The following is a 24,735-nucleotide window of genomic DNA, read 5'->3' as shown; positions in this document are numbered from 1 at the left end:
CTCGATCGATAAATCCAAACCAGTTTAGTGAGAACGCTATCGATGAGGAAACCACACATGAATTTCTATCTTATTCATACGAAAAATATATAGATAATAGCAACAGCCAACTAAGCGATCTGATAACCGCTGCGAGTAACCGGACAAATGACAGTTGGAAGAACAGGAATAAAAGGTTGTCACTGAGACAAAAATAACTACATATCATTTAAAAGATAATATCACATGAAATGGTCTAATTTATGAAGAAGGTATAAATTACTATCTAACAAAAATAATTCCTGGGGCATATTATGAAGCAATGAGTTCCTCGCACGCAGACAAGTGGAAATTAGCTATAGAGAAGTAGATGCATCTCTTAAAGGAATACATTAATTTTATTCAGAAAATTCTCCCTGAGAACAAAAATCCGGTAAGTAGCACATAGGTTTAAAACCTTAAGTGAGATAACAAAAATAATAATGAAATCAAAACTAGATATGTTGCCAAGGGATACAGTTAGATAAAAAGTAAAACCTATTATAAAACATATAGAATCACCACTATTTCATATGAAGCACGGGTTAATAATCCACCAAATGCATGCCAAATCAGCATGCCCAAATCCGAAGTAGACTGTGATATTTATATCCAACAATCTGAGAGATATATTCCCCAGACAAGTAAACACTCATTTGGAGATAAAATAAGCAATCCTATGGGCTAAAACAGAGTGGTAAATATTGGAACAACTTACAAAGTAAAGAACTTCTGAAAAAATCTTCAAGCATAGCATTATTGCCCGATGCATGTTTGTAAAAATTGATAATAATAAAATAAGTATGGTTTCAGTATAGGTTGATGATACCTCGGTTGCTGCAAGTATCCAGGAAGAAACGTAAATATCCTACACAAGAAAAAGTTTTACACGAAATACTTAGGTCAGATTAAAATATTTCTGGAGACAAACTTTATAATCAAACCAAATACATATGCTGAGTAAGCCAGGACAAGCAGAATGTGCAAAGAAATTATATTTTTCCAAAGAAACAACTTTCTTTGGTTCTACAAAGGATAGAGAGGATATAGGAAGATTGGTTTATCAATTGACTTGTGCAGGGATCAAATCTCCTTGATTGTAAATAAATTATCACAATACAATCAGAACCGGAATATTCAATAGAGGAATGCAGTGAAACATGTATTCCGATACTTAAAGTGAACTTTAGATTTTTGTTTATTATTCAGGAAATGTGAACGGCCTAAAGTTACCAGGATTTTCTGATGCATATTGTCAACGCTCTGAAAAGAGGAAATCAGATCTGGCTTTATAATAAACAAGAAGGTGTTATCACCTGGAAAACCTTAATCAGCCTGCAGTTGCTCTATCTACATAATAGGCTATATACACAGTAATGATATCAGCCACACAAAATGATAAGTAACTCACAAAATTGATGAATGAAATGAATAATACGAATAGAGCAATGCCAATTAAGGTGCAATCTGTGTAGAAGATATTTCCATTACTATGTAGCGGAAAAGAATATAGACTTAAATTACCATTATATAAGGGACAAAAAATGATATTACAATTAAACTGAAGTATGCGCCAACGGACAAAAATGCAACAAACTACTTCACAAAGCCCCGTGGCAAAGACGCATCTATATAATATACAAAAGAAAAAAAAATCAAGATTTAAAGAAAGTGTAATAAACACAAGGCTGGGATATCCTGAGTGATGGCCCCATATTTGGAACTCTCTGCGCTTCGGTGCCGTGTTCTCTTTCTTTTTGTTATCTCTAAAAAAGTTATAGACGTGAGAAAACTCTGTAGTGTAAGATGTATTTAATATTTTTACAGCCACGCCACATATTTTTACAGCGAACGAACACCCCCAAAATTTTATTATTTATCATCAAACTGAAACATAATTATAAAAGTATACTTACGCAGATAGATAAGAAAAGTCTTTATTAATGTTTGTGCCTATTTCCATTCTATGGAGACCAGGCGCGAACGCAGACCGCACAATTTTATTATTGTGTATTTATATACATATAAACGCAAGCTGTCTGGCATTAACCGGTCGTAAAATATACGCTATTTTGATTTACGCAGATTTTTGTACTCAATATATTGAAATAATTGTAATAATTTTTAAAAGAAAATGACTCGTACGCCACCACGAAGAATCGAAACGCACACGTTTACCTAACGATTTCCTATGACGCTAATTTCCGGGCTATAAACACATGTTTACTGCAGGGCTAAGAAATAAACATAAACTTATATCTATTACGTTTAGTATATTCTTACGTAATGCCGTACTTTGACCTTCGCCTGGCAAATTCCATTTGCTTAATTTTCACAATTTGCACCGATTTTCCCCGGCGTAAAACCAAACACAACGTTTTGCATAGGTTCGCATACCCTATATATTTAATTTAATGCTCGCTGACAACAAAAACTGATAGAGGAGATCGTTAGGCATTATATGTACGTATGCATAAATAAAGTTAGAAAGTGAGTTATGTTTGCTATAACCTCTTTACACAAATATCACATGGATCATGAAGAAACTCTGCATATATACACGAAATAGTTCATTAAAGATATTCATCTCATGAGGAAACCGAAAAAGAAAAACCTTATATGGAATTAATAACAATAGATGCTTAAGAGATAATGGAAATTTGCTGGATATTTTGGAGATGAACGCAATTCCATTGATCATATATATAAACAAAATCATTAAAATAAATAGAAAACGGGTATTTGGTATATGGGGCTGGATAAACGTGTAGTATCTCTTCTGACGTTACACTTAAGTAAATGTGTCATCGTTTGATAGAGTGAAACCGTCTATAAAGAGACAATTATTTATTTTTTTTGGGTTACTGCCAGAGTGTCCATTTTTAGCCTTCTTTCAGGGAACTGATATTCCTTCCACGTTGAAAACGACTTTCTCTAACATTTTGCTACGTGGATAAGCAAATAAATACCAATAAATAGGAATTTTTTTTTATTATACATACAAATCGATAAAACTAATATATATATATATATATATATATAGGTCTGTGTGTGTGCGTGTATATATATATATATATATATATGTATATATATATATATATGTATATATATATATATTCAAACATTTTTAGTTCAGCAATATATATATATATGAGTGTGTGTTTGTGCGTGTGTTTCTGTGTGTGTGGACAATTTTTTTTTTACCGTAATACCGTCATAATCGAACGCTAAATGCTGTTTTACCTTCATATTCGAACGCTAAATATAGGATTTACCGGAGGTTATCTATGCATTAAAGACTTGATATGCATCTACGTAGAACAAATTACGAATGCATAACCTTACGAATAAACTTCAATTATAGCCATTCTAGACCTGTTTAATTCCGAAAATTTGTTTTCATCAATTACGTCAATTACCGTGGACCGCATAAGTTTGTATTCTACTTTTGCAAGAGAATCACCGGAAAATCGTAACTACGGTTATTTTTGGTTTTCCTATATAATGCAGAGTAGATTGGCATACATCGACTAGTTTAATATAAACCTTGATTTATAAAACATTGCGCATAATGTTAATAATATTTACTACCTTTAGTTTTGGAGCTTAAAGCATAAACTCCGAAGCACGGATAATAGAGAAAATAGAACCTGACACTTTGCTATATTCTCGCTAGTTTAGAATTTTCTTAATAAGTAAAATTCGGACCTTCAAATGTAACCAAATTGTATATAGGCCTTTGATTAATAATAAAATGCTTACATTTAAAACTACTTTCTATCTTAAATTGTGGCATTTAAATCTAAAAGCATGCTGATAATTATAAAATATAAAACAGTGCACGTAAAACACTAAAGCATCCTAATGGGACTGAAATACACTTCACTTTTACTTCTTTAACATCCAAATTATATATTAAATATCGCCATTTATTTAACCAGTGTTTATCCCTTTTACTCCGACCAAAAAATAAAAGTTTTTTTTTTTTCGGGCAATATACGTATTGTGTAGAATGCGTTGTTTTGTGTTCGTTACGCTATTTAACGAAACACGTGTAAGAAAAATAAAAGATTTTGAAAGTAAAAAAGTATATCATGATTATTGAATTCAGAATGTAAACTAGTAACACACACGCATATATATATATATATACGTGTGTATATATATATACATACATTTAATGAAAAACGGATATATATATATATATATATATATATATATATATATATTTATAAACTCAAATAGTAATTGTAACGGGTGTTGTAACCAAACATCAGATTTACGACTCCCGGTTGCGCATGCGTACGTAAAAATATCAACGCGATAGTAAAACATATTGTTTTACTGTGTACGTTTTCAGCGTCCTAATTGTTTTTTTTTGCGTAATAATTAAAAAAATATATCAAAATTTGAATTACACTTTAAGTATTATGGTATCTGTTCAGTGCACATTTACCTATCAGTATGGCAAGCAACTTTTAATTCAATGTCTGTACTTTTGTTTTTTTCAAAAATAAATTATTATAAACAGAACGGCTCATAGAACTATATCTATATAATTTTTCACTTTAATAAACTTTCATAGAATGTTTCTGTTATTTTACAAAAAATATATTCTGAACATCACAAGTGGCACGCTCATACATTAATTCCATAGCTAATATAACATACTGACCCAACGGGTAATGGGTAGTCTAGTCTAGTCTAGTATATATATATATATATATATATATATATATATATATATATATATATATATATATATATATATATATATATATATATAATTAACCAACTATCAGCTGGCATGGAAGCCTGTGCTTATAAGATTTACAAGATATTACTGGTAGTAATATTCTATATGTATTATCCCACCTAAATAACAATTGCTCGATATACAAGATAGAGCAAATGTATCAAATTTAAGTCAATCAATGAATTTTAAAATTTATGACGTGAAAGGTTTGAGTTTACTCAGTTCATGTATGAATATATTCCTAGACATCGAAATCCTATAGGATAAGGCGTTAAAATATTTCTAATGTATTCTTTGTCTTACATAGAATAATAAAAATATTTGATCTGAAACTCAAACATTTCGCGTCATAATGTTTTAAATTCATTGAATGACTTAAATTATATATATATATATATATATATATATATATATATATATATATATATATATATATATAATGCGATCAGGCGACAAGGAGTAAAACATCATAAAATATTAATGACCCATTTCTGCTGTGGTTTACTAAGTTCATGTATAAATATATTCCTAGTAAATATTTAAAAATGACATTTGTAATATATTGTGTAAAGGCATTTAATATATCTATTTATGTCATAATTATTCACATACCTGAATAATTACATGGTTTTATGTGTATTCGCATAAAATTTATGTCTCCAACTTCACCAATTTGAAATCGAAATATATCGTTCCATTAAGTATGACTTCACCAATTTGAAATCGAAATATATCATTCTATTAAGTAGTATGTTAAATAAACGCATATTAAAATTACAAAATTGAAAATATTGTTTCTTTTTTTTAATTTAATACATTTTCAAACATCCTCTCGTATAACTTTCTTTTTTAATTCATAGGCACTTATAAATCAATGGGTATTTAAAATCTATATATTTCCCCTTATTTAACTGTCATTTGGATTAAAATTACACTATTTTGTCGGCAAAAGAAAAATGTTTTTTTTTTTAATTTATTTTATTTGTTCTTTCACATATTATATTTATTCAAGTATTTCAAATAATAAATTATGTAGATTGATGCGAAAACACCGTAAAAATTCTTACAACATACTGCTTGTCTGGTTTCCTTGATATTTTATCTGCAATAAAGCTTACTCAGCCGATATAAAATAAATCTATACTCCATGATGAAATATATAAATGCACAAAACCAAAATCAATTTCACGATTAATTAACCATTGATTTCCGTTGCCCGCGTTAGTTATTTATTTATGTATTTATTCTATCAATTTGATTGCAATATTGAATTTTGTTCTCATCTTTTTTTCTCTATTTTCAGATTGAATTGTAATTATACTCCCGCACTGCTGATTTAAGAATGGAGGGAATATTACCAAACTGTTCGCTGGCTTCGATCGAAAACTCGGGAGAAGGTAACCGGACAGAAGAGAGTGAATACAGCGCATTTTACGAGCAATCGCAATTCATTACCGGTCTTATACTTTACCCACTCTGCTGTATTCCCGGTATCATGGGCAATACTCTCACGCTAATAGTTCTAACGCAGAAAACGATGCGCACATCGACGAACGCCTTCCTTAGCGCCCTCGCAATATCTGATATGATTAAACTGCTAAACGATCTCATATATTTCACTGTATTGCTAATTGGTCAGTCGTACCCATCAGTTGCCAAGACAGCTTTCGGTTACATATATCCCTACGCACATTTTGTCTTTAATTTGGCTGCCTGCGTTTCCTCCTGGTTGATAGTTTCTGTTGCAGCCGAACGCTACCTCATGGTTTGTCACGCAGCGCATGCCAAGATTCTATGTACCCGTCGAGTAGCCATAATAGTGAGCGGTACAATCTACGCCTGTATGACTCTGTTGGCAATACCATCGGTCATTCGGTATAAAACCGTCTCCTGCCACGACCTGCATCAAAACAAGACTGTATACAATATCGTTGTCACAGATCTCTGGATGAATGAGACCTTCGTCGTGGCATACAACTGGATCCAGAATCTGCTCCGGTCGGTGATCCCATTCTTAGTGCTGATCGTTTTGAATACCTACATAATCAACGCACTGCGCAAAACGCGGGCGAACCGGCGCTTCTCGGCGCGAAATCGCATCACTTTTATGCTCATCATGGTGATCGTGGTGTTCGTTGTTTGCATTACGCCGGACGCTATAATGTCTACCTGTTTCGGCTTCGGTTACTATGACGCCAATCTACTGGTCAAGGGAATACGAGAGTTCACTGACACATTACTGGCGGTCAACGCCGCCCTGAATTTCGTGCTCTATTGTCTGTTTAATAAAATATTCCGCGACCATTTTCGGACAATCTTCTGTCGCGGTTACGGCGAGCGGCGGGTGTCGCACGAGCCAGACGAAAGCGAGTACAGACGTTTGTCGGACCAAAAAAATCATCACTCGACGACAGCAGTGACGTCAAATCAGAAAAACGCAACTACACACGTGTAAAATACATACGCACATTAAAAACGAAGGGAAAGACTTGTACAAAAAAAACATAAACAATAAATTATTGTTATTACTATTATTATCAATATTATTTCTCTCTCTAAGAATTTAACAATGCTTTAAAAATGTGTTTGTTGATTTTTTTACTGAAGCTGCGAATGCTCTCTGTCGTGTTATTTTAAATGTAAATTCTCAACTCGTTGAATTGTTTCAATATGTTTGGTTTTATCTGAAAAAAAACAAAAGTTGGGAAGTCTATCATCTTGTTCTAATGGTACGGTATTCATTAAACCAGCTCAAAATATATTGAATTCTGTGTTAAATTACAATAATCTAAACATTTACTCTGTTGATTTGCTTCGGGATCAGTCTCATTATATATTGATATCAATGCATTTGATTTGATTATCTGCATTATACATAATCCAGAATCTTAAGTTAAACGGAATTCACCAGGCTTTCAATTTTAAAATAGATCTCGCGTTTCTAAATAAATATTGCTTTAAATGATCAGGTGATGAAGGACAATTGCTCGTGCAATATGTGGTCATATAATCTAGAAAAGAATGGTGGTTATTAATTTAAAGCTCAAACACTATATTTTTAAGGTAATGTGCTATTCCTTTTTTTTCCTGCTGGTCCCAAGTCAAAAAATATATGGCTAAAAAGCAATATTTACTACAAATATTTAATAAAAAAACTAATGTTATGAAGATATGTTAACTAGTGATGGGACGATTCTAATATTTTCCCTGATTCCGATACAATTACTGATTCCGTAATAAATTCCCGATTCCGATACGATTACCGATTCCGATGCTTTATAAATCTTTAAATATTTAACCGTAAAGTGTTATTTTGTCCCGATTCCTGTAAATCACCGCGTAAATGTGTATATATATTTCTCAAGCGTAAAAACCTAATTGTGAGGGCGTGAACTAGAGATTTTAGTTCTACTGGAAGTTTAAACCAATAAATATTTATTCTTTTATTATTACTTCAAGCACTGGAAGATGTTTCTTAGACCAAAATCAAATCAAAAACATAATTAAAGGAATCGATTTTCGCATCGGAAAATTAGGTAGTTTTTACGGATTTCGATACAGATTCCGATACCCCAAAAGCCTCCGATTTTTCCGATTCCCGATTCCGATTAATCGTCCCAATACCTATTTTATCATATAAATTTACTGTAAATTAAGCGTCGTGTTACTGACAACACGGTCTAATGCAGAACACGTTAGCATTTTTATAGCATTTCTAAAATTGAGGACATATTATAAATCATGATTATTTTTAACGCTTTCTTTTACAGCTGTATGATCAATGAAACTTTTTGCTTTAGAAGTGGATGATAAGATTTATGTTCAATAGACATAGTAAAATATAGTAATTTTATAATCTTAAATATTTCACCAATTAATTCCAGTGTGTTTTCATATTATCGCCCCAGCTTACGGTATTATTATTTCAATTTCGCATGTCTCTGTCGGAAGATGAACAATGTTAAAAACGTAGAACAATCAATTGCAAGTATTCTAACGGATCATTCAGATACCGCGTAAAGTCGTTTTTCGTAAAAGGGGCAAGGGAGTCACAAGTGTCTTTACTTTAGGATGAATTACGACTCATTCATGAACAAAAAATACAATTTGGTTTCATGTACTGATGATAAAGATGAACATTATTTAATATATCTAATGCCTCTTTTAAACCTCTATTGCAGTAAGTCTTGCCTCATTATTTTGTCCTTGGAGAATATATTATATTATTAACTAGTACGTGTTTTAACAAAAAAATAAAGTAAAATCAATGCACGACACTGAAGAATATTATTAATGCACGCGTTCGTGTTGTTGAGATTCTTCAGGGTGCGTTAAATTATATAAGAACTATACTATTTCAAATTATTATCTAGCTCAGATGTTAACCCCAAAAATTCTATTTGCGAAAAAGTTTGAATACATTCAAAGGATTTCGTTGTTTTTACCATTCGTTATATCGTATTAATCCGATGAGCCTATTACTGACATTGATTTCCTGTATACTTAATCTAATTCCTTTTAGAAAGAGAGCGGTTATTATGAGAGGTATCACGTGGAAGGTTGCTAACAACCTCAATGAACTTGATTTTTATTGCACGAAGTAGATTCGACCTTACGGAACCCGGTCGTACGACCTGTCTAATTAACCAGTAGACCATTATCACCTACCGATATATCTACTAATAACTCATCATAACACCAGCATTAACCTACGATATGTTCCTAATAATAACCAGTTGAAAAAAGGAGAATATTGTGAAATGTTTAATATGCTACTATATTAAATTTATTTTGGTTTCTATTTTGGACAACAGAGAGTGAATATATTTGACTTTTATTTATGCCATAAACATTATACTGCTATTAGTAGAAAGGTAATTTCGAAATAAAGCGCCCCACAAACGGACATCTATTTGAAAATAACTCTGCCTATGAAATTCCATTATACGTTTAGAACGTAGAGAAGGAAGGAAGAATGGGGATGGTTTTTATAGATACAAAATTTTTAATTAATAAATGCAACCGAACTCCCATTGTAACCGGTCATCATCGTTTTATCTCGTTAGGTAATTTCACGGCCACCGAGATATAGAAGGCCTGTTTAATGAAAAATGGCTGCCGGCAATGTAGATAAGATGGGTCGAACTGTTACTATCGATACTATATGACGGCAATTTTTAAAAAGAGCATTAAAACATGTTAAGAGAAGGAACCCAATTCGATTAATAATGAAACTCAACTTTATTCAATGTAAAATTATGTAATTTTAAAACAATATACAATCTAATACTGATAAAAATGAATTATAAAGTTAGGTAACAAACAATTAAAGACACATAAAACACAAACCATTCTTGGCGTTCGGGACAAGATCACGGTGTTCTGATGCCACAATTCACCTTTTCTGACCATAGCCGGTGAAGGAGAAATCCCTCATGACTGAGACAATTTTACTTTTTTTTTCCTTTCCAGAATACTTCTTGATGGGGAGCTAGAATTTCCCCACAAGATTATATGTTGAAATATTTAAATATATATATATATATATATATATATATATATATATATATATATATATATATATATATATATATATATGTAGCTTTACATACAGAATTTACATTTATAGTTTGGTTTCTGTTCCCCTGTGTCCACTTTTTCTCATGTTTTCATCGAAATATAAAATAGCGTATTTTTCATCAGTTACATGGTTAGGAACCCTATACTCCGCTACATTCTTTATTTTCATATCAGTGCAGAATACACGAATAAGGGAATGGTGTTCACATAACTACTAAAAGAAAATCATACTATAATTGAGCATTCGTTGTATAGCGGGGGGTTCATATTGTGGATCATATATGCGGTACATGTAATACAGCGGTAACGATGAGGGAGACAGAGAGAAGGATATAGTTATACAGTTCTGGACTGTTTCTTCTTAACTCATATAGCAAGGGTGATAGGGTGATAGATGCACAGTTCTTATACTTCATTTAGCACATATAGAGAGGGGTAGAGATGCCTATTCTTGGAAGGGTTACACAATGTTTATAATATAGAAAAAATCGATGATGTTCTTTATTTCATTTGACCGGTCCAATGATTTGACGCCAGGAATTCACATTGGTTCTACATGGTTAAACTTCTACCCCTTCGCCTCTGACCATGTCAACTCTTTCCGTCCGACTCTGCTGACTGCTCGAACATTACTGGCCGACTGTTCTACTAATCTGCTAATCCTAACTGCTATTATGGAGAATTCCCTTTTTACTATTATGGCAGATGTGTGGTTCCAAAACGTGACCAACGCACGTGGCTCAGCGCACGTTCTCCAAACAGACTTTCGACAACAAAGTATTCTGAACTAACCTATTTTTATTCAGTGTTCATAAAAGAGCGAACAATTAAATTCTTTTTGCAATACGGACAATATCTAACTATTTCCAAAACAATAGCTAAATTCTAACATTCCAATTTCTAAATCTATTCTGAACCTTGCTTACACGGTTCGAGTCTCGGCTTATCCTAATCTAATTTTCCACTTATTTAATGCTCTTCCTGTTTACAGGAAAAGGGGGCACCCCTTTTGTCTGTAACACATTTGTTAAAAACTAAGAAAATATAGTAAACATCTTCGATATTAAATCAGGATGGTGGTGAATTTGAGAGGGGGCATAATTACTATTATTATTATTATTATTATTATTATTATTATTGTTATTGTTATTTTATTATTATTATCGTTATTTTCATTATTATTATTATTATTATTATTATCGTTATTTTCATTATTATTATTATTATTATTATTGTTGTTATTGTTATTTTATTATTTTTATCGTTATTTTCATTATTATTATTATTATTATTATTATTATTATTATTATTATTATTTCCCTCACTAGGATTTTTTTCACAGGCCATCATAAGAGATCGCTCACTGGCAACAACCTTTGGTATCCGCTGGAGACCGCGTGACGACAAGTCTCCCCAGATTTCTATTGTTCTCCATCTCTTGACCACTCGTGCAGATGATAGCACGTTATCGCAACAGCCGTTTGCCATTGCTTTCTCGGTGGCATCGGTTATTGGTGTTTCCTGGGGTTGGGGCGACAAAATGCCTCCCCTATGTACCAATTTGAACTGAACACTTCCAGTGGAGGTCTGATTAGTACTCTACCACCTCAGACTTTCCATCCTTCCTGATGCTTCACAACTAGTTGGTGTGGCGCATGTCGATGTTATCTACAGTTTTTTTGGCACTCACGGGGAACTTGGACACTGCCTAACCGGGTTTACATTTAATGGCTCCTCCCTGAGTTGTTTTTCACTTTCTTCGTATATATCCGATACAATGGTTTTTTTTTTATAATCGAGCATGTATTTGATTTTTTGAATTTTTTTATTTCTTTAATTAAAGTTGATTCATACTTTTATTTCGTGCTTGTTTCTATTTTCTTTTCTTTGTATTTAAATTTCTTTTTATTATAATATTTTTCACACTAATATTTTAACTTTTTGACACTTATTTTTTCATACATATTAAAAAAAATGCTTTTGAGGTTTGTTTTTTTTGCTAAAATTCAACCTCATAAAAAGTTTTCGTGATTAAATAAACCAATGAAAACGTTTTGCATATACGCTTTTAAGGGAGCAACTATTAAATTACAACCAGTTTACGTAAGGTCCACGTTCCCCTGAAGTACATTTTTATTATTGTTGTTTTAATAATAATAATAATAATAAAAATAATAATAATAATAATAATAATAATAATAATAATAATAATAATAATAATAATAATAATAATGCAGTGTATGCACCGTGTAATATTTCAGATAGGATTTAAATTTATGGTCTTTTTTTCATTAAAATGCTAGGTGAAAGTTCAGAATAGTTATAAATACTCCCTTTTATTAAAAATGATTCTCTGGATGACTTGAATATTTTAGCAAAAATATCAAACAATATTTATTTATCAAATAATAACAAGAAAATATATGTACTACATTTTTATGCCCTCTTTTTTTAGTACATATTACAACTTTAATTAAAACTGATGAATGGTTAATATGAATTTGTGCTCGTATATCTCGCGAAAGAATAGAGAATTTCCTATTTCATTTCCTATTTCAGTCATGTAAATCATTTACAGAGCAAATCTCATGAAACAATCAAACACTTTGAAGCTTTTAATATACTTCACAGAAATAAATTACGCCCAGTCTTAAAATATTAATCCATCGCCCGTGTTAGTTAAAAAAAAAACTGTCGTGAAAAATACTTCTAACTTTAAGATATTTGGAAATGGTCAATGAAAAATGTTATTTATTAGTAAAAGAATGGGCTCAAAATGTTCTCGTATAAATATTGTTTGCATTGCAGTTTTAAAAATTAATTTAATTGAAATATCAGACTTCCTTCGATACAAATAGCAGTGCAAAAACAATCTACTTACTGTTATATTTTGTTACATTAAAAGTTCCCTAATGTGCTATTAATATAATAATTGCAATTATATAATTATCCAAATGGAGAATTATTTTCTCTTTAGGAAAATAAACACGTGCACGTTTGGAATACCTTCATAAAAGCAACAGATCCACAATCTAAAGCAACAAAAATATGTTTATGGCCACGTTGTTGAACACCAGAAAATTTAGGGACCTTTACCTACATGTTGATCTAGTAATGACGCCACGCTGCCATGTTAACCCGCCTACACTCCCACTAGCCGTGGTAATCCCGAAAGTTACCGGTCATCACTGTGTTATATCGCCGGGTAAAACTCGTTATTTTCGATTAACATTTTCGGCACTGATACGTGACGATTACCTATTAATTGTATGTTTAGATGCGGAAGCGAAGATTCGGACCAGTCGAGAATCTCTGTTTAGAATCTTTAATTAAGAGTTTAAAAATAGAAAGAAAAAAAAACGGTATATTTCCGATCTGGCATAATTTATTAATAATCAAAAGAAATCACACATTTGGTTTCGAAGTGTATTTATTTTTTTCGAAGTCTTTTGTCAGAAAACGTTTCGAATTGTATTTATTTTAGTTCGAAGTGTTTTATCAGTTCTGAGCGGCAAATCAGGGATGATGCCGTTGCGCTCAATCCATCTAATGTTGTGTATATACTAATAAGCTAATTACATGTAACTAGATTCTTTACTCGGTTTTGTATTTTCATTTATGTTCCCAATATGAGTTAAATACTTACCTAAAATTGTTATAATACAAATTCTTACTCTTTTTAACTGAATTTCCATAATAAGAGGAGTATCTTATGCATGAGTAAAATGCGATTGATATCAAATACATTTAGGATTAAATGAGTTCGATATAATGTAAAATAATGACTAATCATTAATCATACAATTCTATAAAATTAACAGCACACAAAATAAATTCTGCGCATGAATTAATAGTGTATGGGGATTAAGCATGCATTTTTTAAAACTATGATCATACATAACATCGCATTTATTACAATGATAGTAACATTATCATTATCGAAATATTATTCCTCCCGCTGGGTAGAAAGGTGACTTTCTCATTAAATTGTCATTGCAATACGTCTTTAAAAATCTCTTGCTAAAGACTAATATTTTCTGGTATACCAACCTGTTTTCGTAGCAGCAAGAATTTAGGACCGGTGTGTGAAGCAATGTCGAATTATGAAGTTGGAATTTATTGCGATTTTTTTGTCCTCACTGACCGGTGCCGATTGTCCTTCGTAGGGTGACAAACATTTTATTCAAATTTTCAGTAGGCCATGATACTTTCGGTTATTCTTAGAGATGCATTTGCATTATCGCAGCAACTCCTTGTAATTAATTCTGTTATTATTTATCCTATGGATTGGGGATGGCACTAAGCTTGCCTAATTTACCATTAAAATTGACACATTGCTGTGTCGGTCTTATTGGTGGAAATTTAATGTAAAATTTTCATTATTTTTCACGGTTGTTAATTTTCTGTTTTATATCATCTGGAGCTTGTGGTCATCACGTTGTTTTCGTTCTTTATATAGGTATTTTATAGGATATATCGTGCTTTAAGTTCCCGATATTTCATGTGCGATGATGTTCTTGCTATTATTATTATTATTATTATTATTATTATTATTATTATTATTATTATTGTAGTAGTAGCAGTAGTAGTAGTAATAGTATTGTAGTGGTGGTTGTGTTGGTGGTTTACTAATAAGTATCTTTAATATTGATTATTGTATGATAATTATGAATAAGATTCATAAAATGAGAAGGATCCCGACGAAATCCATCTGAATAAATGTTTAATAATTTTGTGAAGATAAATTATCGATTATAATATAATCATTTGTTTGATTTTTTAATATTATTTTTGCAATCAGTTCCTTATTTTATTGTCATATCATCAACCCTTTCAGCCAAAACCAATATAAAAACGATGTGCTTTCACCATTATTTAATGTTGACATGTGAACATTTTTCATAAATTTTTTTATCAATTTACAGCAAGAATGCGTTTGCAATCATTACGTATATTTTCCGTTGCATCAGTTTTTAAATCCATTATTATTATTATTATTATTATTATTATTATTATTATTATTATTATTATTATTATTATTATTATTATTATTATTATAATTATTATTATTGTGTCATATGTATTTTTTTGCTAGACATGTTATTCCTGAAAGTTACAGACTACATATTTTGGCTTCTTTATCTTTTTTCTTGACTATTAGTGTTGTCAAGTATTTTTTAAATTCGATAGGTTCCTACATTATTATTATAATTATTATTATTATTATTATTATTATTATTATTATTATTATTATTATTATAATTAGTATTATTGTTGATGTTGTTGTTGTTGTTTTTGTTGCTCTTGTTGATTTTTTATAATTTGTTTTACACACACATGTTTTCTTTAAAAATATTGTTTAAATATATTAGAAATATATAAAATACAAATTGAGGGATCAGAAAATGATTTATTTAGTACTGTTTAACGAGTATTTTTAATGGGTTAAAATGTAGTACTTTATTTATATTAATAATCAATTTGGTACGTTTCCTTTCTAAATTCTTACTGTATAATGAAATCTGCTCCGTAACCTCACATTTCTAGGTTTACCTTAATAGTAAATGTACACAATTGAGCGTTAATATTAATATAGCTATCACATTTAAACGAGAAACAGCCTTTAACTTTAAATATAACAAGTGGATTTTCATAATTATTAGCCATGATCTATCTTTGTATATGGTTAGATACTATATATATTACCATCTAACTATAACTTTAATTACAGGGTGGAACTATACAGCGTCGCCCTAAAACACACACACACACAAGCACACACAAGCACACACAAGCACACACACGACAACTCATTTTTAAACTTTTGTTGAAAAACATCAATTCAGCTAACTTAATTATGTAGTAGAGCTGATATTTGTTCAATATAGCTCCCTTCACCCTCAATCACATACTCGATACGGGCCCGGAACTGCGAATATGCCTTTCTCAAAAGCTTCGGCGAAAGCTCCACGAATACTCAGCGGCTGGCGCCGATCAAGCTGACAGCGATCAAGCCGGCGGCGATCAAGCTAGCGGCTATCCAGCTGGCTTTTAGGTTGTGGAGTAACAGATCTTCTCGACGTATGACCAAACGAAGTAGTTCAGCGTTTTTATGGTATGTTGAGAGAGGGGACAGAAAAAGAATGTCATAGCACTCTTTCTAAACTATGGCTGGTTCTCTTTGAACCTGTGGGCCGGGGCCGAGTCGTGCTGATACATCCAGAGTTTTCCACATGATTACACCATGATTCATCAATATGCTGGCCTCACTTGAAACCACTCCAATGATCATAACCCTAGCCGGAAACTTCGAGCTGTGCTTTCAAGCATTGGACCGTCCTGATTCGCGATTTGAGCGCACTGGTAGTCGTCTTGTTGTCATTAATATTGGTTAAAAGCATAAGTTGTACAACAGCTTATTTCTATTGCTCTTGAGATTTCTACACAGCTGGTCAACTGGTAGATGGTCTGCAACAAAAATGTTAAACCATTTTCATTACACGGAAATTGAATTATGTTGTCTTTTCTAGTAGGACCATTTTATTGTTCCTCCCTGTATTTGCCATTATATTTTCTAAACACTTTACGACTGCAATGCCCAAAAATACTCAAATCACATAATTGTTTTATAGTGTCGATTATTCTACTTCGAATCTATTAATTACCCTTATCTTTACAATCTGAATAATGCACGAAAACTCTATCAACAACGGTAGCATAGTTATTCGAAGAGTTTACATGAAGTCATTCATTCTAATTAGAGTTTTACGTTGAGGATTTTAGTAAAGTCTTCAGTAATTGCCTAGAACAACTGGAACGTTAAGGTTTTTCTAATATAAATATAAATTTAAGGGTTTGTTTAGAAGTAACTGAGCTACTTATAGCAGTATATTTCTTATTATTAACCGAATGTCACTATCATTACTCATTTCATACCACGAGTCTTCGTGTCTTAATGAGATCCTGTTTCCTTTTCTCTCCATGGCCGTTGGAAATCGTTCTGTTATTGTAGAAGCTGATAAATATTAATACATGTTCATTTAAAGATAGGTGACAATAAGCTTCGTATTGCTTATTGCAGAGTGTACTCTCAATAGACATGTCATTGTAATTGCTTTCCCGTTGTCGTACGATTATTCAAACCCAATTCTGCGCGGTATAAGCAGAGGTTGGTATAACCATATACGTATTATTATTATTATTATTATTATTATTATTATTATTATTATTATTATTAAATACTAAATGGTTGTATTTCTCATTAAGGTAGGCTAAGTTTTCAAGTATATTATGAAGTACAAATGCCTTAATTATCTTCTTTCATATACATCTCGCGACATGGTATAGTATGGCACCGCTGAGACCTGTTAAGATAAGACATAATCATTACTTATTTCTTTTTTTAAATACTAAAAGCATTATTTCAATTTATCGACCCTAATTAAGGCCGACATAGATATTTAATGTACACATGAAAACGGCAGGGTTTTACTTGACTGCAAAACTTATCCTCAATCCTCCTCTAATCTGACATAATCCCTTGATAAAATCGCGTTGAAAAATCACCGTTAGATCACCGAAGTTAAGAAAGTTGTTCAATACCAAATGTTTGATTATTTGCGAATGTCAGAGTCTGTATGAAAGAACAGGCTCGACAGATCGTTGAAAACACTTGACAATCTAAATGTATCCCCTGACCGCATGTTAATTTTATATTCTTATGTATATCCAATTATAACCCGGCCTAATTTGAACGGCCCAAACATAGTTTTAGTAAAATGAGATCATCAACCACGAATTTAATAGATCGACTAGGGGACATTTTAACTCGTATGACAAATTGGCTGTTATTTATCGAAGTACATACAAAATAGTTAATACTGTATGAAATATACAGGAACATTTTATACTACCGACAATGTACGCGTTATAACTAATATGCCGCAAGCCATCTAAAAAAGTGTGTTTCCATCAAAGAGGGTGTAAATTCATACCGTATTTGTAAAAACAAGATCTTCCGAATCACAAATATACAATAAAGTTCATAAGTAATTTGTAACATTTACTGATGTGTAAATCCTATTAGAGAAATTAATTTTCCTACTTAGTATCGTATTTCTCAGTTATATCTAAGAGTTTTACAAAAACAGACACTGGCGTTTTTATATGCCTTCGCTAATTCTTTGATAAGAAGTCATTAAACTAGGTGCTATATATATATATATATATATATATATATATATATATATATATATATATATATATAAGTGTAGCCATCAACAATTGTGGGTATAAAAACCCACAATTGTTGATGGCTACACACTTTTATCATATTTTTATTTTTAAAATATTTTTATAACGTTTTTCAAGCTTTGTTTCGCTCTCTTCAGATATTTTCATGAAAAGTAGGGTTTTTTTTTTAAATGACAGTTTGAAATTGTATTTTTACATCTGCTGATACTTAATGTGATTTCCGGAGTGGCTACACTCTTTTACATATACTTATTATTATATATTTCTCTCGTTGGAACTACACAATCATCACTTTATATATATATATATATATATATATATATATATATATATATATATATATATATATATATATACCAATAAATATGATATTTTTATTTGTCCAGATTTCTTATGTAATATTATAGAGTCGTAGTGTTACAATAAAGAATAACTATTTGGGTTCGATCAACTATAATAAAACCAAAAGTGCAGCAATCAAAATTGGTCACGTTACTACTGTGCCAACGTGATGATTTTATGGACTGATTAAATGAAAGAAATCAAATGTACAAAATATATAAAGATTTTTAAAATATTGTCATTTTTGACCCATTTAAAAAGTAGGATGTACTGGCTTAAGACACATAAAAGAACGGCCATTAAAAATCTAATCATTTGAGGTCCCTTCCGACTTCATACGGCTTTTTGTTTCGGAGAGTATACAGTTTGAATATATTGAGACACATATATATATATATATATATATATATACATATATATATGTATGTATGTATACGTATATGTAAAAAACTCCTTTTAATCTTTTTGCAATACAGAAATAGTATTATATTAATAAACTGTGTCAAATAATATTGATTTGATTTTAATAATATACTAGAATACCCGTGACCCGTTGGGTCACTATGTTATATTAGCTATGGAATTAATGTATGAGCGTGAGACTTGTGACGTAAAGAAAATATTTGTGTGACATAACAGAAATATTTCTATGAAAGTATATTAAAATGAAAAAGCACTGAAGCATCACTCGAACATGAAAAAACATCCTCCCTATTCGTGTAAAGTTACCTATCTTTTCGAATAATCACTGAAAAATTGAAAATAAAACATGATTTTCCTACGAATCGAACGCCGACGAAAGTCATTTAGCAGCAAAAACGCACATGCACCTTCCGGTGAGAAATAAAAGAATGAAAAACGCATATTAGCATCATTCAACCAAGTTATAGAAACTTAAAATCTAAAAAATAAAATATTAATAAAACTTGAAGCATAAAAATAAAACCTTAAAAAATAAAATAAAACTGATATTGATATAAATTAGTAAATGCCTCAACAAATTACCGGTTCTCACACAACTATTTTGTATCTAGAAATAAAAACAAAACATAAAAAGGAAGGAAGGAAGGAAAAGGGACGGATAGAGAGTAGTAGTAGTAGTTGCAGTAGTAGTAATAGTAGTAGTAGCAGTATTGGCTTTACTACAATTGGGATCATGTTTGTCAACGGGTTAATGTTGTTTAGTTGTATGAAAATAGCCACATTATAGTTGTACAATAGAATAGTTGAAAAACAACTCAACTCTTCCCATGTTAAATAATAATTTCGAAATAATAACGTTAATATTTCAGTGCAAAAGAAGCGAATTGTGTTTATTTGTTTAAGTTGTTGTGGGTTAATGTTTATGCTCGCATGCGCAACCGGATGTCGTAAACCGGAAAGTGGGTTACATATTTCGTTACAGTGTCATTTGCCTTTTATAATTATATATATTTCTTTCAGTCTCGATCATCTGTATCCAGATTTATGTGATCTCAGTGATATGCTTAGAGATAATAATTCTGTTTTTAGAGAATATACTTGGGTTTCCATGGTAAGAGACATTTAGCGATATTAAATCAAAAACACAGACTACTTAAAAAGCAGACTGTTTTAATTTTATAAATTTATTGGTAAATATGTGTTTGTATGTTACTGGACTATTAACAGATTAATCTTTTATTGAGAAAATTTTTTGATATACCATTTTCATTAAAAAAAACAAATTTAAAGGATTAAAGGATCCAAAATTTAAAACGTAATTGTGCACTGTAAAATTTTTAGAATTTTAACAAGCGCTGTCAGTTTCAGAGTTTCCTTTGGTATAAGATGCATACACACATACACCCACGCACACGTGTATATATATATATATATATATATATATATATATATATATATTAGACCAAATAGTTATGAAAACATGTTAAAACACTTTGAAAAAGAGTTAAAAACATATTTAATCTGAAAAGGAAACACTTGATAAGTGGATAGTCCTTAATCCGCGGAGTTTCGAAGAAATACTTTCTTTCTCATCAGAGGGTAGGAATTAGCAAAATCGGATTTAGCATACAAATGACTTTGATGAAACTGCAAGTAAGTCAAAGATCTTACTTGATAACAAAAAGTGAAGCAGAGGGAATATGGTGAGGAAAAAGGTGATTTCATGCAAATGGATACTCTGGTGAAAGCTAAAGTATCCAATGACGGTGAGATCCAAAATGTAAATCTGAGAAAGTTAATTAAATTTCCATTCGCACAAGTAAAATCCAAGTAAATCGCGTAATTTGAAGATGGTCCAAAATAATCCAAAAGGCCGAAATCCGTGGAATAATTCACAAATATGTGCAGGATAAAGGACAAACCATTCCAATAATATTAATAAAAGAAAAATAAGATATGCGGTTCAACACGCCTTCCGAGACAAAGTGTAATTAAGAAAAATCAGTGAAGAAGAAGAGAGAGAAAAACCCCCAGAAAAATGAGTGAAGAAGAAGAGGAAACAAAGATTAAATGGTGAAAGAATTAAATATAAAATGGAAAAGCAAATGTCAAAATTACCCAGACAAGATGATGCTAAAAGGCGCAAAAATAATATAGGGAAAACCCCCCAGGTAAACTGGAATCGGCAGGGTATAACTTAAAAAATGTCAGCAAGATATATTAAAAGACACTAAATGGAAAATAAATAAATAAATATTAATCTTATTATATATATATATATATATATATATATATATATATATATATATATATCTGTGTGTGTTCTTGTGATTATGATGGTGATGGACTCCCTTGTCGATTTCGATGTATGAGGTTTCGTCACAATAACTAAGTTACTCGGAAATCCACAGAAATGATTAGTTTATAGTGGTGAAGAATTTGTGTGGAATCAACCTCACCTATATTTATTACTGCTAATCTTCCTCGGTGCAGATGACTGACACAGAACAGGATATACAGTGTACCGTAAGTTTTTTTTTATCAGAGTTTCGTTCTCCTAGATGCATGTCTTAATGAAGACTGGAGACGTATCTCTCCCAGTGAAGTAATGGACCCACAGATACCAAGCTTCTATGACTTGTCACGGTACATACAGTGCTTAACCTTCCCATATGGTCTACATTTGGCACTGGCCAGGCTCAACGTTGCTTAACTTCGGTTATATGGCGGGAACCAGTTTGTCAACGCGATGGCTCCACACACACACATACACACACACACACACACACACACACACACACACACACACACACATATATATATATATATATATATATATGTATATGTATATATAAAGGAAAATGATTCAAAATTGTGAATTAAAATCAGTTTCCATGGGAAAACAAAATTAACTTGCGTGTACTATCCTTTATATATATATATATATATATATATATATATATATATATATATATATATATATATATATATTTATATATATATATATATATATATATTCAGAGACAACTTTTAACAGCATGCAAATATATAGATGAAATAAAGTAATAAAAAACTTTTAAAACAGGCGAAAAAGGAGCATCTGCCTTAATACAAACATGCTGTTTTATTTTGGTGTCTTTAAATCCCCACCCCAACTTTGTTGCTGATAAGGAGACTTTGTTTTAATATAAAATCACCTTTTCATCCAATTATTGTTCAAGACATGTTGTCTATTTCAATAAAACATCGTTTGTCAAACGATCGTACAAACTATTGATTTTGTTTGTTTTTCGTTTTGAAACTGATTTTCAATTCAAAATTATGAATCATTTTACTCAATATTAAATATATATATATATATATATATATATATATATATATATGTATAATAGCAGAAACTTTCTTCTCGAATCTTGCCATTACTTGATATAACGTTAGAAAATTGAAAACATGCAGATGTCTCAGCAGTGAACCGCACGGAAGTGGATTTTAGGCCCGGCCATACTCGGACATTTTTTGGCAAACATGGTGCGGACATGAGCGCTGCTAGGAGCACCTGCTTGACGCTCACTTCTATGAACATTCGTGTGCCGTTTCAAACTGCAAGCAGTCTTGCACGTCTGCCCGCAGTTGACACAGGTTGGATTAGGAAACATAAGAGTCCTTTGTTTCCCACTTCGCTTATGAAAACTCTGGTGGCTCATCAGGCCAGCTCTGCTCAGACATATTTTCCCGCACACCTTACACTCCATACAAATTTTGCGCCCCAGCTTATGAACTGCTTCTTACATGTTCCCTTTCCGAATATTACGCTTCAGTCGTTCATACTGGGGTCAATCAGGGTGAAACTTACCCACACCTCCTCGCACGGCCTTTCTCCACTCTCCACGATCCAAAGCAAGACTCTTCCACGTTTTCTCATCCATATCAAAGTGTTTCAAGGTGGATATCAAACAATCCTTAAACCTCATTTTATGCTTATAAGCCAGGGGCCTTCTCTCGGAAATCTCGCCATAAAGGAGTTGTTTGGGGAGTCTACTGTCTGGCAAAATTACAACATGATTGCTCCATGTCAGTTTATATCAGATAATTCCATCTTCAATGCTTTTGCATTGGGTCCGTTTAAGCATCTGAACATGACTGAAATACCTTTGCCAGCGTACAACTAGTATTCGCCGTAAGCACATCGCATGAAACCGTTTTAGACGTCACAAAGGCTTCCTGTATGTTGTCCAAATCTCAAAGGCATAGTGAAGGGCAGAGAAAACGCGTGAGGAATAGACCGCGGTCTTTGTTGGTGGGGATATACCACGTCAGCTCCACAAAATTTTTCCAACTCTCCAAAATCTTCACTTGCCTTGCTGATCCGTAACGATACCTCGTCATCGAGGGCACTGGTAATGCTTAGAGTTCTACACAGGTACATCAGCTTAGTGACAACTGCTATTTTTGACCCATAGATAAAAATGAATGGTTCATAATATGGCATGACAGGCGCAGGTTAATACATTAAGACAGTCTTTTTTCAGACTGATAGTCACCCCTAATGCGCTACAGAAAATTGCAAAGTGTCCGCAAGGTGCTGCATATTACCCCCCGTATAAGCCACCAGATCACAGTACCTTGTATAGAGCAAGTCAGGAATCGTGTTGGTGAGTACTTTTGTATTTGCATTGAAGCGCATAATGTAGAACAACAACCTCCAGTAGTTCGGTAGCGAATATAGACACCATCAGACCAACCTCTGAATGTCCTCCAAAGGACCATGATGAAATACAAAGCAAAGGGTGTGGGTGCCGGAATGTCTGCCTGTTAAACACGATTTTCTACTGAAATAGGATCAGCCAGTTTTCCACGAACGCTGATCACAGCCTTCATATTATCAATAAAGATCTTTAAGATGGATACGAAATTGTCAGGCCTGCAAGGCTCTTTCAGAATCTCCCACAAAGCATCCCTATTTACTGTATCAACAGCCTTGGTTAAATCGAGAAACACCTGATACAGACCGTTTCGCTGTTCTATACATTTCTCCTGTAGTTGCCTGACTGTAAAATCATACCCACTATCCATCAACCACTTCTGAAATCATACTGCAACTCAAGCAGAACGCCGTCAGCAATGTGTTACAGCATTCTGTACAGCATGATCCTACAGACCACCTTGCCGACTACTGACACAATAAAATGCCCCGACAGCTCCACATTAATCTCTGGCACCCTCTCCTGTGTATAGCACCACCACCAATGCATCTCGTCAATCCACTAATCACGCAACCAGTCTGCAATAGGTCCGTCAAGCGCCGCATCATTTTGGAACCAGAACATTTAAAGATCTCTGCATGCAAGCGATTAATGTCAGGG

At 32.1% G+C, this 24,735-nt stretch overlaps 1 protein-coding gene across 13 annotated transcripts in view; it reads left to right on the top strand.

Moving 5' to 3' along the window:
* Positions 1–7,355, top strand: part of LOC145297622 (FMRFamide receptor-like) — a 1,184,367-nt gene extending 1,177,012 nt beyond the window's left edge. For 7 of the 13 annotated variants that reach the window (XM_080143705.1, XM_080143704.1, XM_080143703.1 and 4 more), the window contains one exon: positions 6,078–7,355. In XM_080143705.1, coding sequence (XP_079999831.1) covers positions 6,117–7,229 — 1,113 coding nt within the window. In that variant the 5' untranslated portion in view covers positions 6,078–6,116 and the 3' untranslated portion in view covers positions 7,230–7,355. The remainder of the gene's footprint in view (positions 1–6,077) is intronic. The other 6 variants (XR_013870287.1, XR_013870285.1, XR_013870286.1 and 3 more) reach the window with 3 other exon arrangements.
* The last annotated feature ends 17,380 nt before the right edge of the window (positions 7,356–24,735 follow it).

This window comes from Euprymna scolopes, chromosome 18 (genome assembly GCF_053919585.1).
Source record: "Euprymna scolopes isolate OS-2025 chromosome 18, ASM5391958v1, whole genome shotgun sequence".
NCBI lineage: Eukaryota > Metazoa > Mollusca > Cephalopoda > Sepiida > Sepiolidae > Euprymna > Euprymna scolopes.
Note: the sequence above shows the minus strand (reverse complement) of the source record. Positions and strands in the feature narration are given on the sequence as shown.